We start from the raw sequence: 19,156 nt of genomic DNA, 5'->3' as shown, positions 1-19,156 counted from the left end.
GCAACAAGCAGAACAATTGAGAATAGGTTGTGACCATCCTTGCCAAGTACAGTCTCCTCATAAAAAAAAAAAAGGCTTGAGAATGAAAACCTAAGTTGCCACAAGCAGATTCATTGCACCCTCAACAATGCCCACAAAGGGAAGACCAACCTCTACTACAGGTGGGAATTAAAGGTACTCTAGCGATAGAACACGGGCATTACCCTAATGATCTACCAATACTAGAGATGAGCAACTTTATGTGCAACTTTATTGACCGACATTTGAATCTGTAGGAACACATTAGAACGTATCATGGCTTTAGAATAAAGTGAGAAATTAAGACTGGCAAAGCATCCAAAAAATGACAAAACTCCTATCTTTCCAAATGCTAAAGAGAATCTACAACCTGAAAGCATGCCAGATCTGATTTATCAAACATTACCTAGACACATGTTTCATAGGCAAAACCATAGATGGAAGACTCGCCGGTTACTCGGCAAGTTTTAAACACTCGCCGAGTATTTTGGGACGGCGAGTAAATCGCCCAAAAACTCACCTGTCAAAAAACTCGGCGTGAGTCCAAAAACTCGCCGAGTAATCGACGAGTTTTAGTCAAAAACTCGGCGAGTTAATGTAAAAAACTCGCGGTTCAGGGAACCCGCGGCCAATGACGCCTAAATAGGTCAAAATGCATTGTTTTTTGCATTGTTTCTTTTATTTGTGTGGAGCAAAGAAGGTTTTAGCTGATTGCAAGTGATTAAAGGCAGATTGGAATGGATTTTGGAGGATTCTAACCGAATTTAGAAGAGAAATTTCTTTCCAGGTATGTTCATCTTATCATTGTTTGAAAACTTTTTATAGTTTTAAGCAAAGCTTTTATTGTTTTTGTTGTTGTTTGTAAATGATTTCAAATCATTTGAAAGTTGAAACCCTAGTTGTTCTAAACTTCTAGCTTCTAAGTTCTAACTTTGTTTATTCGTTTTTCTATAAATTTAATTATTTATGTGTAGAGCAGCGGACAAGCATTAAGAAAACATGACAAACCCGCAAGAAGAGTGGCCACAAACACCATGCCCATCTGGATATATAGGCACTCGGCCTAAAAATGCAAGAGATAAGGCATGGCGGTATGCCTATGAAGCTCCAAGTTCAAATGATATTGGGAAGGTGATATGCATTCCCTGTGAGAATTATTTCTGGAGGCATAAACCGCCTCAAATACCACCTTGCAGGCATAAAGAAACATGACTCAAATCCTTGTCTCAAGGTAACTGATGAAGAAAAAAGATTCATCCATGCCCTACTTGCAGCTGCTGAAGAGAAAAAATTGAATAGGGAGAGGGCAAAATTAGCTATGAGGGCAGCCATAGCTGAATCTGAAGGAGCTCCTTTTGATATGCAAGAGGAAGAAGAAGCACTTGAGAACATACCAGGATCTCTTCGTGGCCCACGGATCCGCAAACAAAATTTCTCTTTTACCGGTTCCACTTCTTCTACATCTCCTACTTCTTCATCATCACCATCCAGATCCCCATCAGGGATAGGTGGTTATTTTGTGCCCAGGAACACACCTGGAGCACAGCCATCATTAGAGGGCACTGCATGGTTTAAGGAGGTGCATGAGCAAACTGATATTGCAGCAGCTGATTTTTGGTTTTTCAACAATATCTCAATGAATGCCGCTGATAGTCCCTATTGGGTCAATATGGTGAATGCAATGACAATATCAGGCAAAGGGTACAAGCCACCTAATCGCAAGGATATGAGTGGAAGGTTAGTATTTTACTATTTAGTAATTGTAAATAATTGTGATTCACTTTAGTTCATTGTTATATTTTAAATCTTAATTGTTATAACTTATTTCCTAATTTTTTACTAACACTTACACTTTATTTAATATTACACCTAAATTTTGTAGGTTGCTTGACAAAGCGGTTGGTAGGGCAACATTGTTGATAGAAGACCAAAAGAAAGAGTGGAAGAAGTATGGCTGCACCATTTTATCTGATGGGTGGACAGATGGAAGAAGTAGAACCATTATTAACTTCTTGATTGCTTGCAAAGATGATGTGGTGTTTTGGAAATCTGTCGATGCCTCCAACAAAGTGAAAAATGCAGCCACATTGGCTTTAATGTTGGAGAATGTTGTCATGGAGGTGGGAATAGAGAATGTGGTGCAAATAATCACAGATAATGCAGCAGCATATGTGGCAGCAGATAGATTTAATTTTTTATATTTGAATCAATATGAATCATGAATGTAATGCTATGGTATTATTCAATTTAGATTTGATGTAATTTGTAAATACTAAATATGGAAAGTTTGTTACTGATTATTGATTTTTTGCTAATCTTTTAGGTAGAATCCTCCAAGAGAGGCATCCCACACTTTTTTGGTCACCTTGTGCAGCACATGTCCTTGACCTTCTTTTGGAGGACATAGGAAAACTTGATTGGGTGAGTCCAATTGTGGAAGATGCTAGGCGAGTCACGAAATATATCTATAATCACCCATGGGTTCTCAGTTTGATGAGAAAAGCCACTAAAGGCAAAGATTTGATGAGACCTGCTATGACAAAGTTTGCAACGGTCTTCTTGACGTTGCAAAGTATTCTTGACCACATATTGGCTTTGAAGCAAATGTTTGTGTGTGCTGATTGGGTTGCTTCACCTTACTCAAAGAAGCCCGAAGGAGAGGCTGTGGCACGAATAGTCTTTGATGATAGCTTTTTTGCAAAGGCTAAGGAGATTGTGGAGGTAACTTCATTATATTTTTAGTTTATTCAAGTTTCATTATCAATTCATAACTTACTATGTTATTATATAATTTGTATTTTTCAAATTTCAAATGTAGATGTTTTTGCCCCTGGTTCTAATCTTGCGCACATGTGATGGGCAGCAATCCCCAATGGGAAGTCTTTATGAGGCCATGGATAGGGCGAAAGAGGCTGTTAGAAGTTACTATCACGGGGACAGTCTCAGATTTGACCCCATTTGGAAAATAATTGATAGGAGGTGGAACAATATGCTCCACCAACCTCTTCATGCAGCAGGCTACTTCCTCAATCCCAAATTCAGGTACTACGATAATTGATTGTCCTTGAAGTTGGAATTTTAATAAGTCTTTATTTTACTTTACTTTTTAAGGTTGTGTAGTAAGACTTGATATCATTTTCTATTTGTTTTAGGGCTAATGATTCCTACTCAGATTCTAATGGAGAGGTCATGGAAGGTCTCTCTAAATGCATTGAGAGAATGATATCAAGTGAAGAGGAGAGAGACCTTATTGTGACCGAACAACAAATCTATGTGGAATCAAGGGGTCCTTTGTTCTCTTCTATGCTAGCAAAGAGAGCAAGATCTACTCAAGCACCAGGTAAAGCATCAAACTTTAAAACTTTTGCTAATTGATAAGTTGTGCTTCTGATTTTTTATTTTATTGCTTTATAACTTTTTTAATTTTGTTTTGCAGATGCTTGGTGGGCAAGTTGGGGTGGCAATACCCACAATTTAAGGAAATTTGCTCTCAAAGTCCTATCCCAACCTTGTAGCTCATCCCATTGTGAGCGCAATTGGAGCTTATTTGAGTCCATCCATACAAAGAAAAGAAACAGAATGACTCAAAAACGGCTTAATGATCTTGTTTATGTGCACTATAATCTTAAGTTGCGCATAAAAAAGGCACAGCTCTTAGAACTACCTGGTCCGCTTGATCTAGATGAGATAGATCCTTATTCTGATTGGACAGCACAGGAGCCAAGTCCATTGTTTACACCAGATGAGATCACTGATTTGGAGAGGCAGGCCATGGAGGGGGAGGCTAACATTGATTTTCAGTTCACTATGGATGACATTAAGGATGAGGACGAGGATGATGATGATTCAGGCGAGGATCGGGCATTACCATTAGGAGGAGATGCATCCTCTTCTAGGACGCCGAGCCAGTCAGTAGGGACGTCGAGCGAGGGGGCACAGCCACAGAGTTCACAGTCACACAGCTCACGCCCTATCCCAGTGCGGGGCACTTCTTCTAGGACTAGACCCCCTCGCTTTCCTGCTAGTGCAAGTGGAAAGAGGAAGATGTGATTGACATTGTATTGATGTATTTAGACTTTTAGTATTTACTTCTAGTTTGACAGATTGAAACTATTTAGTAATTTACTATTTTGCTTCCTACCATGAGCATTCTGCATGAGAATGCAATTTTGTACGCATTATGCATTTATATATATCTAAACTTTGTTTCTTTCTTTTGTATTGTCTTTAATTAACTTATTAGATTCATCTTCTCATTAAATTTTGCAAAATAAATGTATTTTTAATTAAATTTCAACAGTTTTTTAGGTTCCCGAGTTTTTTTTTTAAATCGCCAAGTTTTTCCCGATTAAACTTTTGGGGGGCTTGGCGAGTTATTGCATTTGGCGAGTTTTCCAACTATGGGCAAAACAATGTGTCCCAAAGATGGAAATACCCCAAGGACATGGGGTGGGTAGGGGATGTCCCCTTGCCATCCCCAAAACTTTGCAAACTCCAAGAAATGGCACGGGGATGGGGAGATGGTAGGCCATTGCCGGTGGTAAAAGATATTTTATAATAATAATAAAAACCATGTAATCAATCAAAAAAAAAAAAATTCATGCTTTGTGAGCTCTACTACCCGACTCCCCCCTCAATGGGTGAAAAACATTAAATTCCTCGGGATTTTTTGTGCTTCATTCAAACAACAAAGAGGTTGAGGGAATATTTGGAGCACTGAAACCACACCAAGTGAGTCCTTTGTTTAGTTTTTAGTTTTGTTTTAAAATTTGTTCAAATTGTAAAGAAGAACTTTCCATCAAATGTCTGATATTTTTTCTCTTCATATTTCGGACTTCTGAACTTGCATTATATTCATAAAACATGAGCACAAGTAACAATGATACTAGTGAACATGAAGGGAAAGAACTTGGAAATGAAATAAATACAAGTGGGGATGGTGTTGATGTGAGTTTTAGGTCACTAAAACATGCAGAATTGAATCACTTCATATTCCAAATGAAATACCGGATCTCCAACTTTTTCTTGAACAAGGATGCTCATATGCTAAAAATGAATATGGCTTGTACGATCAAATCAGGCAACCCCAAGCTTCCTTCTTATTGTGCACATTCACTCAATTCAAATGATGTGATATGTAGGTAGCAAAGGGACTTGTGTTGCTGAATCAATGGACATCAATTACTTCAAATTTCCTTTAACCAAACAAATTGCAAAGGGATAAAAGCTTATAAAGCTATTCTACTCCTAGAATACAAGAAATGACGAATGACTTAGTTTAGCTATTGACAACAACCAATCTAGTGAGATCTCCTAAGGTAGATGTAAGATATTAGAACTATTACCTTTCCATTAACATCATCCATTGACCCATGTCAATGTGCAAGCAATGATCAAAGTAAAGCTCATAAACATGTCATTCAACCATGCAAGGCAAACTTACAATCAGCAAGCAGCTAGTGGTTTGATCTTAGCGAGTTCACCAAAGATGCATCCATAATATCATCCATTCAACTGAGCACTACTTCTACCTAATGTGAAATAAAATTCTAATCTGAGTGAAGAAATGCAAAAACCATACAATACTCTAAAGCAACACACAAGTAATCCACCATGAGGACCAAAAATGAATTAGCAATTACTTTGATAGCATTATGGCAACAATTTCAACAAATCTCTCACTCTACCCTAAAGTTAATTCTAATCTACAATATCAATCCAATTAATGAGTTACAAATAAGTAGGTCTTGGTCTTTTATGGTAGTTCAATCACAATAAATGACCAAAATTGGTTCAAGATTAAGGGCCAAGATTAACCCACCAAAGTGCTAATTCAATTAACAACTACAATCATTCAATGCTTGTCTAGTTACATCAAAGCATGAGCTTGTGGGCCAATAAGAATATAGATGCTTGAGAACCCCTAGTCACCACAAAAGAAAACATCAAGGACCAAGAATATCTAAGTGGATTAACTTAAGCCCAATGGAAAGACCTTGGAAATGACCGCACCGGAAAAAATGAGTGAACTTTGGCTCAAGCGTAGCCACCCAAGTGACACGGAATCTACACTGCCAAACTAATAGCGGAGATTGTAGAAGCTATCTTTGGTTCAAAATAGGCACCAGAGATAAATGAGGCAATAGCCATGAGTAGCCTTTGCGACTTGCAATGCTGAAATAGAAAGAAAACACAAGGACGCATCGTTGTGGTTTCTTGCCCATAACCCCACACCAAGGACACCTTCAAGGACAAGGAAGGCTTGGGAACATTTCCCAACCACTCCTAAATTTTGTCAAAACATTGGGGGTGTTTCCTAAATGTGGGGATGGCTCAAGGAAAGAGTGGGCACAACCGACAATCCTTATGACTCATTATGGATGTATAAGATGTCCCTTGACCATTCCAAGGACGACTAGCCATTCCCATTCTTCCAACACAAAAAACAAAACAAAAAAACACCCAATTGTAAAAGAAAACATTTTGAAATGATGTGTGTGCCCCTCATACCCCTCTATCCCTAACCTAACAAAACACTACACTCCATGAGTAGCATTTGACTTCATTTTAACATGAAAATAAGGCAGCCAGGTTAAAAAGATTTAAATTTTGAAGTAGCCATGGGAGATGTCGATTAGAGGCAGCCATAATAATTTCCATCACTATGTTTTACAATCTTTTACATTCTAGTGCAAACTTATAGCATTTGGACATTTTCATATATGCAGTATTACTATTTAGTATTTTTCAATTTTATATCATATCCACATTGACATGAATTATGGAAACAATAAATATTAATTTGTTTGACTCTAATCACTCATGTAAACTATGTAACATACTAAAAACTCATAAACTAATTAATTCTTAAATAAAGATAACAGATCTAATTCTTAACCGAATGAAAAGAGATACAGTTAAAACAATTACTCAACCACTTCACATGAAAAGGAAAATAGGATCCAACTACATTTTGAATTTGCATATAAATAGGAAATAACAAACGTTTAGCCATTAGTTCATATGACATTCACTTATTAAACTACCATTTCCAACATTAAATATTCAAGGAAAAACAACATATTTTAACAAGTACACATGAAACTTAAAAGGATTACTAGTATAAAAAGCATTAGATGAAACAGAGTTGTGCAAGTCTTGGCATCTAGAAGAGAGGAGAAGCATTGCCAGGGGCTTAACCTCCCAACTACGAACCCTTAATATCCCTTCACAATCTCCAACAAGAAAGGCCCTCACTACCCTGGGAGTTGGCTTGGGACACCCTTGTCTAGCCACTGAACATCCTGGTGTTGAGTGTCAACTAGTCAATTGTCAAGATTGTGGACACATTCCAACCAGCCTATCTTACAATTGCTTGCACCCTGACTTCTAGTGATCATGGTGGCAAACAGCATTTACTACCCTGGCCAAGGATTTCGGATGGGCATCTCATGTGCCCGATCGCCCACCGCTCAACTTGACAACAAGAAAAATACAAATGGATTACCATGAGCTTTTGATTTTAAGAGGGATTTCCATTCTTTCCTACCTAAGCTCGACCATGATGGTTCTTAACACTTGGAGGAATACTCATAAATTCATGATCTCTTATTCCTTTGCCATATATCATGCCTTTATTGACCTATGGCATCATAAGATAGTATGTTCTTAATTCTGTTCTATTATTACAAAAGAGAGTATTCCATCTCAAGGACATATCAGCTATGCCCATGTATAGAACTCCTTGATCAAATCTTTTATTAAGAAAACTCACAACACAGTATAGCACTATCTGAATGCATAAACAGATCAACAAAATATGTGCAGCTCTGAATCTTGCAACAAGTATCAAAGTAATAATCAGGAGTGATAAACAAGTCGGATCACATATGCAAAACATGGCACAATCATAGCTATGTCGATTTACTTTTTAGTTTATGTTATAGCTATGTCAATGGTTTCCATCGGCAAGACTCATGATTTGTCATGCCAATACACAACCCTAAATCTCAATGAACACTTTGACTAGGATTTAGATGAGACCAAAGACAAGTCTAGCCAAAATATGCACTAGTTCCTGTTGAAACACTACAGGACCATATTGGTATAACCAGAGCAATGTAACACCGATATGCCTAATCTGATATATTTCATAGGATTGAACTCTGCATGTCTGCTCAACCTAAAATTGTGAGGAAGAATGATTTGAGGACCTTATAGTAAGTAGAATGATCAACAATAACCTTGGGAAGGAGTTCAAGGGGAGTACTGACGCCCTTTTTGAAAGCCTCAAAATAAAAGCCCTAGTCTTAGCAAGAGTATCACTTTGACACTATAACAGGTAGTTTATAAACAATAGCAATAAACTCCCCACAATTCCAACCAAAAAATCATAGAAACTTATTCAAAAGAAATTAGTGTTCAACTTTCCCCAACAAAACTAAAAATGTGACAAGACTTTATTATTTACACTTCAATTTTCAATGCTACGATTGTTTCAAGTACAGATTTATGGCTTTAAAGGCCTAAATTTTCACTACTATTTGACCTAATTGATGCCCCAAAGGGGCATTGCCCCTTGAATCTACTAAGGGTTTTGCCCCCAAACCCCCCACAAGTGACACTACTCCTCAACTCCAAAACCACCACCTACCATTGTACACATCATCATTCTCTTGATCTGAATCATAAATTAAAAAGTAAATCTTACCAAGGGGGACAGTTTTTTTTTTCAAAACTCCCTTTCCTCCTTGGTAAGATTTAAGTTTTAATTTATGTTTGTTTAGCCAAATGCCAAATCTAGGCCCTTAAACTTCCTATCCTTGAGATCCATCAACTATTTTCACCAATGATCACCTTAATATAGATAGATCATAGTTTATTCATTATAATAAGAAAAGCATAAATGACTAATATGCGTCAACACATATCTTTCAATTTTTCTAAAGGCTTGGCTTTTAGTCAATGATATGTATTGAACTCTAATTTATATATAAAGGAAATCAGTAATATGTGTATTTTGGAGAATACCTTTTTGTTTATATTTCAATTATTGCCAAGTTTTTGCCTAATCATAAAGTTTTAAAAATTTGAGTCAACCGAGCTATAGTTGACTTTCAGTTTTTTAACTATTGTATGAAATACTTTGGTGAATTCTTGGCAACATGCAACATTCATTGCTTCATACAGATTTCCTTGAAAGAGCTAGTTGTAAACCAAAAGTTACATAAATGTCTTTTTGCTTCAAGAAATTTGCTTCACTTTTTCAACGAATATACACAACTTCAAGAAATTCAATCACAACTATCAATGTACGAACAATTCATCATAACATATTGATTTCACATTATTTCCACATCATCAAAAAACTTTACGTCATGTAAGATCTATCTAAAAGGTCCTACATGTTACTAGTTAGTGATTAAACAAAAACATTCAACTTGTTCTTCATTTTCCTTCTTGAAATTCTTTTAATCATTCCAAAACATGCCTTCATATAAACCAAATCATGCATGATAATAGAATCATACATATAACCAAAGAGTATCCAAAATAATTGCAAGTGAAAGACTTAAGCCACAAACCAAAGAGATATGTTAGATATTTTTTCCCATTTCTACCATTATTCCAAAATATGTTAGATAATTATTCCACATTATCCATCAATATTCATAAATATTAAAGAAATATAACCCCTCAAGTGATAAACTAATAAGCATAGTTTAGAGTTAACATTTAGAGGATCTTTTCATATGGATCACAAGGATTCTTTGTTGGCATAACTGATTTAGTTGGTGAAGTTGTTGAAGAACTTAAGTTGTTGATGATTAGAATATGATTGATAAACATGATATTAGTTATACTGTTTGTCATTAATGTCAAATTGTTTTGACTTGTTACCATATCTTTAGAGAAGAAATTGTAGAGATTTTGAGAAGGGCACACAGCTATGTCAATAAGGATCTTATTAGGTAATAGTTAGAATAGATAGTGATAGATGGTTAAATGGTTTGATTGTTTATCAGGAATATGCCAAGAAAGATACTAGTAGAGAACAATCCGGGATTAAGTAAAGAAGTGAAGAATAATGTTTTGTAGAAGACAAATTGTAACAAGCAACACTTATCGAAAAGACTATCTTATCGATGAACTACGAGCAGAGTCTTATTAGAGCAAAGGGTAGCCTATCAAAAATACTGGAGACTTATAGGCAAGAAAAGAGAAAACAAATAATAGATGTTAATTCAAAAGGAGAAAGTGGGATGACTCAAGTGTAATTCAAGGAGCACAGTGATGACACTAAAATCAAGGCAAGAAGGACAAGGAGGATTACTCAAGAAGTTCCTACAAGGTCAAAGATGGCTTATGGAGATTACTCTTAGTGAGAAAAATCAACCTGGTAATACTAGAGAAATCAATTTTCACTAATGCTCAAATTGAACGAAAAAACTTGGTAAACACTTGAAAAGCATTAAAACAAAACATAATAGCAGTTGGTTCTTTCACATAAACATTCAATCTGCCACACAAAAAATTTCCTCTTCACACAATCTGCTCCAGACAAAAATAAGTAAAAACAAAGACTTCCATAAGATTGGAAGTGAAAAATGAGTTTTATAAAAGCTACTTACGTTGACCATTTCTTCCAAAGACACCAAGGGTTAAAGAAGCCCTAGAGCCAAAACAACTGCTGACAAGGTACCAACTCCCAAATCTTATCAATTAACTAAACTGAGAAAATAAAATATGGCATGAATTTCACAAGTCATAATTTATACGTTCTTCTTTGCTACCAAGAATATTCCTATTGCTTAATTATCATAGGCTAGAGAAATAAAAGTTACAAGCTTTCATTAGTTATCCATAAAAATTCTTTGATCACCCCCTACTTGATTCTATCATGAAAAGAAATTATTCAGTCCTTATCATAGTTGGAAAACTTATTATGCATAAAACCCACCAACAAAAATTTTTTAATTGGACTCAAGAGTACACAAAATCTAAGCAATAATATCCCAAAATAGTGCCACTGAAAAAGTATATAGTTATAAAAGACTATGTATTTAGGACACATAGTTCTACTATGATCCTGAATTTATCGTAACCAAATTTTATCAATGCATATGATCATCAAAGCTCGTAATAGTTGAAGAGTCCATTATACAGCTATGACATTATAAATATCAAAGGTCTAGCTATTGGCAACTAAGCCAACCACAATCTACAACACCTTATTTCCCTTCCTAGGACTAGTACCTTTGAGAATCAACCTAGAAGGTAAATCAAAATCAACATTAGGAATGGTCATTGCCTCCAATACCTTTGCCTCTACTACTACTCTCTCCAATTTACCAAGATCTTCATCAATAAACATCATATTTTTGTTAGAAAGTAGAGTCCACAAAAATAATTGGGGAAAGGGAACATTGATCAATCTTATTAATCATTAACCATGTGAACAATATAATCAGCAACCATAAGAAGATACACATACACAATAACACTAAATATGTTAACTAGGGAAACCCTTGATCAGAGGGAAAACCCTGGTGGGAATGGCACCCACAAAATGATGTACTAATATAAAAGTTCCTTGTAAGAGGATGGACTCTGTTAGGAGCCAATGAAATGCATCCAGTACATATCAATCCTTGTTAGTAGACTTTGATCCTTGTTAGGAGTTGTGCCAACCCTATTAGGAGTTGTAGAAGGCAGATGGACCCACTGTCCAAACAGCTTGAGGGACAAGGCCGTTGAGCTCCCTATCCAACTGGCCTCTGTATTACGCCTTGCAGAATAATAGAAATGAAATAACCTTAGCTTCTTCTTTGTCCTCTTAACCGAACCAAACCTCTTTTGATCTCGATACCAGATCACCAACTTCACATCCAAATAATTCATTAGATCACTTACTCGCATTTTCCAAATACTTCACATATCACACTTGAATATACACTTGCTTTCATATCACACTTCTCCACAAAGAAAATACCCTTCCTTTATACCATATCCTCAAAATAATTCCTCGAGTCGGCCTTGAGGCTTTCCCAATTGATTATAATAGGACCTCATTAAGATATTACAAAACATTGCATATTTTCGTAATTAAAAGTTACTGTCGGCTCACAGTCTTTACAACTTCTCACACGTGCAATTGCTGACCTTGCGCACTTATTGACATCATCATCAAGATGTCTACTATCACTGTCTAACTATGATCGTCACGATTTTATCCCCGTTAAGAGATACAAATCAATCATTAGAAATCACTTAACACATACTCTATCTGCTTATTGTCTTTTGTAGATCTTGAATAACTTATGTGTCTTTGATTCCCTCTACGCGCACTTGTCCATAGAACTAGGACACATTGTAGAATAAATCCTTAATTGCACTTCGCCTAATCATCAATTCATTGTCTTTACGACCTCATTACCCGTCTGCTACTCTGTCAGTCTTCACAAAAACAATACTATGTTGACATCAATGACAAACACAGTCATGAACGCAACATGTCAACCATGTAATCTCTCCAATGCTTAGGATACTCCTCCAAAGGAATACCATCAGCATCATGCTAACAATCTCCCCCTTTGGCATTGATAGCAACATAGATGAAAAACATCTAAATTCCAAGAATACCAAATCCAACTCTGTTGTTGTTCTTCTTCTTCTCTTCTTTTCAAATCCTCTTCATCAATCAAATCTGAAACTCACAGGAACACTGTTGTCTGCTTCCTCGATCTTAGGATCGACATTAGTTCTTCACACTCTCCATTCTTAATTATCTTACATGAACGGTCATCAGTTTTCACACTTCTCCCCTATTGATATTACTCAATGTTTATCCCCACTAATGAACAATTCTCCCCCATACATGCATCTCCAATATATTTCATGCACACTTCTCTTTCATGTGATCATCTCCTACAATATGCTAAAGGATTTTTTTCATGTATACTTCTCCCCCATCGACATCAATGACAAAGGCTTCATAATGTCAATCATCTTCCCAAGGTCTTTAACCAGCTCAAGTGTCCGAAGACAATGTTCTGTACCAACTACCAAGAATCCTTGATGACTCTGCTCATCACAGATACTCCCCCATATAGGAAGCATCAACATTCAATCCAAATAAACAATAGTGCTTTGTACCACTAGACTAATGCACTCTGCATCATCTACTTAGAAGTAGGCAGGGGCATAACCCCAAGCATACCTTGCAAATACTCAAATGCATCTTGAGGCAAAGGTTTCATAAAGATATTTGCAATCTACTCTTGTGCACTCACATACTCTAATTTGATCGCTTTCTCTACAACTTTTTTCCTCAAAATATGATACTTAATAGATATATGCTTAGTCTTAAAATGCAACACAGGATTCTTAAACATACTCACCATACTTGTGTTATCACAATGTCTGATAATAGGCTTTGAGAATTCTATCCCAATATCCTTCAACATCTACTTCATCCACATGATCTTATTACAATTGCTTGTTGTTGCTACATACTCTGCTTTTGTTGTACTCTGTGAAATACAGTCTTGTTTCTTGCTTCGCCAAGAAACCAATCTTCCTCCAAGAAAAAATGCTCCACTGTTGGTGTTGTTTCTGTCATCCATAATGCCTGCCCAATCTGCATCAGTATATGCACACAAAGTAAAATCACTTGATTTGTCATACCATAAACCAAAATCAGGTGTACCCTTCATATATCTGAATATTCTCTTTATTACCGCATAATGTGATTTCTTAGGATCAACTTGAAATTTTGTTACTATCCCAACTTCATTTGCTATATTTGGTCTGGTGTGAGTCAAATATTGCAAACCTCCAATCATAGATCTATACTTTTGCTCAACTATAGGTGTCTCATGTTTGCTAGATAACTTGTGACCAGTTATCATGAGTGTACCAACAGGCTTACAACTTTCCAAGCCAAATCTTTTCAACAAGTCATTCAAATACTTAGTTTGTGGTAGGAAAATATCATCACTATTTTGTACAATTTGTAGACGTAAGAAGTATTTCATCTCACCAATCATACTCATCTCAAATTCATTCTTCATTTCATTAACAGATTCGTCCCTTGCTTCATCATTACCTCCAAAGATTATGTCATACACAAATATTACAATAATCAACAATCCATTCTCAATTTCTTTCAAAAACAAATTGCTATCAGTCGTACCTTTAGCAAATCCCAAGTTTGCCAAATATTTGGCCAATCTTGCATACCAGGTTCTCGGTGCTTACTTTAGACCATACAATGCTTTCTTCAATCTGTATACCATGTCTTTTTCTTCTGTCAAAGGAAATCCTTTAGGCTGCTCAATGTAGACTTCCTCTTCAAGTTCTCCATTCAAAAATGTTGACTTTACATCCATATGATATACTTTAAACTTCTTACTTGCTGCATAAGTCAAGAACATTCTTACTGCTTTAAGTCTGGCAACAAAGGCAAATGTTTCTTCATAATCTATGACTTCTTGCTGTGAATATCCTTTGCATACCAATCTTGCTTTATTCCTCACGAACTCACCTTGTTCATTCATCTTATTTTTGAATACCCATTTAGTTCCTATAACATTCTTGTTTTTAGGTCTTGGAACCAATTCCCACATCTCATTCTTCACAATTTGATCTAGTTCTTCCTTCATTAAATCCAATGATCATCCTTTAATGCCTCATCTGCACTCTTTGGTTCAACTTGAGAAATCAAACACAATTCTTCATGTACTTTGTTTCTTGCCATAACTCCTTTGTCTTTGCTTCCAATAATCTGATCAGCAGGATGATTCTTTGTCAAATTTTTGTTCGATGTAGGTGTTGTTACAAGTCTTACCTCTTCTCTAGGTTCAAATCTTGGTTCTTCTTTTTGTTCAACAACTCGAACATCATTCTGATAATCATTGTTAGTCTCAAAGAAAACTTCAACATTCTCATTGTTAGCCTTTGGATCAACAATACTTACTAAAGCTATCTCTTCCATTACTTCCTCTTCCTTAACCAATCCAAGTTCATCAACTTCATTATTGATATCATTCAAGAATCTTTCCATACTTGCTTTAATTTTTTCATCATCATCAGAAAGTGAATTCTTTCTAATTTTCCTTACTCTCTTAGAACATCTGAATGAAAAATGACCAAATTCTTTACATGTCCAACAAACGAAAAATTTACATACCTTCTGACTCTCATATCATAAGCAGAGCAATTCCTTCTTCGATCTTCTTGTCTTCTTCGGATCTAGATCTGTCTTTACTTGTGCTTACATTAGTAGGTTTGTTCTTTTGTATGCAACAAAAAGATTCTGGATATGGAAACTCAATGTTTGTTTTCTACATAATTCTGATATCTCACCAAGGAACTCCTCCTGAGTATCAAAATTAGCTCCATTAGACTTCGGACTTTCTTTTTGAAGTGACCCGCCATTGATCTCCTTAAGTTGTTAAGCTTTTTCTTCAAAGGCCTATGCTCTGATACCTATTTTTAGAAAGTTAAAGTCCACCAAGATAACTAAAGGAAGGGGAGGGGGGGGCGGGGGGGGGTGTGAATCAGTTATCCAACTATCCAAACATTTATCAACCTTATTAATCCTTAACCATGTGAACAATATTATCAGCAACCATAAGAAGATACACTACAACACCAAATATGTTAACTAGAGGATGGTTCCCACAAAATGGCGTACTAATATAAAAGTTCCTTGTAAGAGGATTGGCTCTATTAGGAGCCAATGAAATGCATTCAGTACATATCAGTCCCTGTTAGGAGACTTTGAATCCCTGTTAAAAGTTGTACCAGCCCTGTTAGGAGTTGTAGAAGGTAGATGGACCCACTGTCCTAACAACTTCAAGGGCAAGACCACTAAACTCATTGTCCAACTGGCCTCTGTATTATTCCTTGCAGAATAACAGAAATCAAATAACCTAGCTCCTTCTCTGTCCTCTTGACCGAACCAAACCTCTTCTGATCTCAATACCAGATCACCAACTTTGCATTCAAATAATTCCTTGGATCGCTTACTCGCATTTTCCAAAAACTTCGCATATTACACTTGAATACACACTTTCATATCACACTTCTCCACGAGGAAAATAAACTTCCTTTATACCATACCCTCAAAATAATTCCTTGAATCGGCCTTGAGGCTTTCCCAATTGATTATAATAGGACCACATTAAGATATTACAAACATTACATATTTTTGTAATTACAAGTTACTGTCGGCTCAGTCTTCACAAGTTCTCACATGTGCAATTGCTGACCTTGCGCACTTACTGACGTCATCATCAAGATGTCTACTATCACTGTCTAACTGCACTCATCACAATTCTATCCCAGTTAAGAGATACAAATCAATCATCAGAAACCACTTATCAAGTACTCTGTTTGCTTACTGTCTTCTGTAGATCTTGAATAACTTTCACATGTCTCAGATTCCCTGTGCGTACACTTGTCCATAGAACTAGGACACAATGTAGAATAAATCCTATATTGGGCTTCACCTAATCATCAATACACAGTTCGTACAACCTCGTTCGCTATCCGCTACTCTGCCAATCTTCATAGAAACAATACTATGTTGACATCAATGACAAACACAGTCATGAATGCAACATGTCAATCATGTAAACAATCTCTCCAATGCTTAGGATACTCCCCCAAAGGAATACCATTAGCATTCATGCTAACAATTTTTAGCAATCCAATTGGTAACTAGATCATGTCATTGCAAGTCAATCACATCACGAGACAAAAATTCCACCTTTTTAATTCAAAGGAAGAAAGTTGTACTAGATGAAGATAAGATCATTGAGGCACTTCTAGGTCAACCTATTTCTCTTGGTGTGAATGGTATCAAATAAGCTCCAATTGCATTCACACCAGAAGCTCTAAGGTTGGACTAAAATACAAATAGCTAGCCTCTAAAGATTTGGTGTGCCAACTCCATAAATCTCCCAATAAAAATCTACAAAATAAACATTTCATACATACATATATATATAAAGTTAAGAATTTAGAGCTTAAGAAATTTCAAGTTCCTACTTTCTAGCATCAAGCTAAAATTTAAAAAGAATTGAATTTTTTTAACTTGCTAGTTGATTTCCCTCCTTCAAATAACTTGATATAAAATAAATTTCCCTTTACACCTTTCTAGATCTCCAACTCATCCCAAAAAGGTTCTTTGATGTCTTCATCTATTGTCACACTCTCAATGTAAGAAGTTAGGCCTACATTGAACTCCTCGAGTCTTAAACATATTAGTGAAATAAAAATTTAATTAGTAAGTCGATCCATCGTCCATCTATAATCATTGGTGTGCCAAATGATTTCATATTCTCTTTCATGACTACCATAGCAAATAGAAAATGGCCTCTTTAGCCCTATCAATGCCCTCATACAAACAAACAATTGGCATGGCATCCACATTCACCAAATACAAAAACTTGATGAAAGGCTTTGTCAACTAAAAAAGTTCAAAAAAAATAATAACTAAATACACAATAAAGAAAATAATGGCGAATAAAAAAATTTAGATTTCTTGTTAAGCTTATGTTTCAAATTCTTAATTATCTTGGCATTTTTATCAGCACTTCATCAAAACTTGTTTTTTAGCCTTCTCTCCTTTAGCTTTTCTAGAATATGAGAGTCCATGAAAGACCACTTACAAATATATCCTTGAGAGAAGGAATTGAGGCTACAATGCAAGGAAGATGGCAAATTGTCTCACCCCTTACCACACAAGCTCCCTACCATTTATTTGCTCTCTCATCAAACTAGGGAACTAAGTGTGATTGTAGATGAATTTGGTAATTTATCTCATGTTCCCAACATAACATTAACTTCAAGACATCTTCAAGCATCAAATCCAAACAATGTGTAGCCAGAGGACTTCAACAAATGGTGGGAAGCCTCTCCTATACAAGTCTCTCTATGGCCACATAACGTTATGCACCCTAACTTGCTAGATTACCCCACTATAATAGATTGAACAATTTCTTAGCATTTGTGACAACATGTGAGGCACATACAAGATTTGCAAGCACCAATGTGTCACTCAAAGCCTCTGAAAAGCTAAAAAAGTTCTTGATCTTGCCAGCTACTAATCCATATAATAAAGTGTTATTTTTCACCATGCTTTTCTCTAACCATCAATTACAAGTTGTATATTCTTTCACTACTTGCACTAGCAATTGGCCAATAAAATTCCTAGTCATTGGAGTCTTAAACCCCACACAAACAACTATTGATGCATTTACCAACCCTTCCCAAATTGGATTGTTGAATACATTATAGGTATATTATTATAGTATCATGATGTTTACCTTTGCTCTATACGATACCTTCAAACAAAAGTTGAGTTCTTAGAACATTCGAAGGAAAAATACTTTTGATTTCAAATGATGACAACTAGAACTCTCTTTATTAGAGGTATGACAAATTTGTGGGTCAATGAAAAAAGCTATAAATGATTCGTTGTTGCAACTCATGACTATTGTTGTTACTTCCCTTGTTCTCTTCATTGATATTTTCTTTATTTTACAACCAGTACACAAAACATTCATTTCTCTACTTGCTTCTTTGAGCACTTAAGCGTACACCTTGACATGATTTCCAAAAATATAAGCAAGTTGGAATTTCAATGTATGCATTCCTCCTCTAATAGTAAACCCACAACAATTACAAGTCACTATGCATTTAGTCTCACCTAACCACCAAGCTGAACAAGAATTTTAAAAAGAGAAAAACTCAGTAAAGCTCATGTTCCTAACAATGAAATTTTTGAAAAAAACTGAAAGGAAAATCGTCAAAAATATAAAAGCAAATGTAGCAATGGCAAAAAGGATTAAAAATTCAGAAACAAATAAAGTTAGGCAACATAGCAACAACATTTTCGGTGCCTTACCTTTAATATTAAGAAAGTTTTAAAAAATTTAGAAAAAAAGAATACATACTTTTGTCAAATGCTTTCCAATGTCAACTTATTCTTCAAATCCAACTGCCAAACACTTTATGTAATGTCCCAATCCTAGAGCTTGAACATAAATAGATTAATTAAATAATTGAATTAAATAGATATTGAATAGTAATTAAATAAAAAATTACTAGTTACAAAACATCATTGATG

At 35.7% G+C, this 19,156-nt stretch overlaps 3 protein-coding genes across 8 annotated transcripts in view; 2 read left to right on the top strand and 1 right to left on the bottom strand.

Moving 5' to 3' along the window:
• The window catches only part of LOC149555792 (Molecular chaperone Hsp40/DnaJ family protein), a 178,152-nt gene that overhangs the window by 146,034 nt on the left and 12,962 nt on the right, over nt 1-19,156 (bottom strand). The window lies entirely within an intron of this gene.
• On the top strand, nt 605-2,240 carry LOC149555794 (uncharacterized). The gene is made up of 2 exons (XM_089833710.1): nt 605-1,755; nt 1,901-2,240. The coding sequence occupies exons 1-2, from the start codon at nt 1,337-1,339 to the stop codon at nt 2,238-2,240; spliced, it is 759 nt and encodes a 252-aa protein (XP_089689836.1). The 5' UTR covers nt 605-1,336.
• On the top strand, nt 3,172-4,232 carry LOC149555793 (uncharacterized). The gene is made up of 2 exons (XM_089833693.1): nt 3,172-3,358; nt 3,455-4,232. The coding sequence occupies exons 1-2, from the start codon at nt 3,208-3,210 to the stop codon at nt 4,066-4,068; spliced, it is 765 nt and encodes a 254-aa protein (XP_089689819.1). The 5' UTR covers nt 3,172-3,207; the 3' UTR covers nt 4,069-4,232.

Source organism: Cupressus sempervirens, chromosome 5 (genome assembly GCF_028749045.1).
Source record: "Cupressus sempervirens isolate cs-2001-9-10 chromosome 5, ASM2874904v1, whole genome shotgun sequence".
Classification (NCBI taxonomy): domain Eukaryota; kingdom Viridiplantae; phylum Streptophyta; class Pinopsida; order Cupressales; family Cupressaceae; genus Cupressus; species Cupressus sempervirens.
Note: the sequence above shows the minus strand (reverse complement) of the source record. Positions and strands in the feature narration are given on the sequence as shown.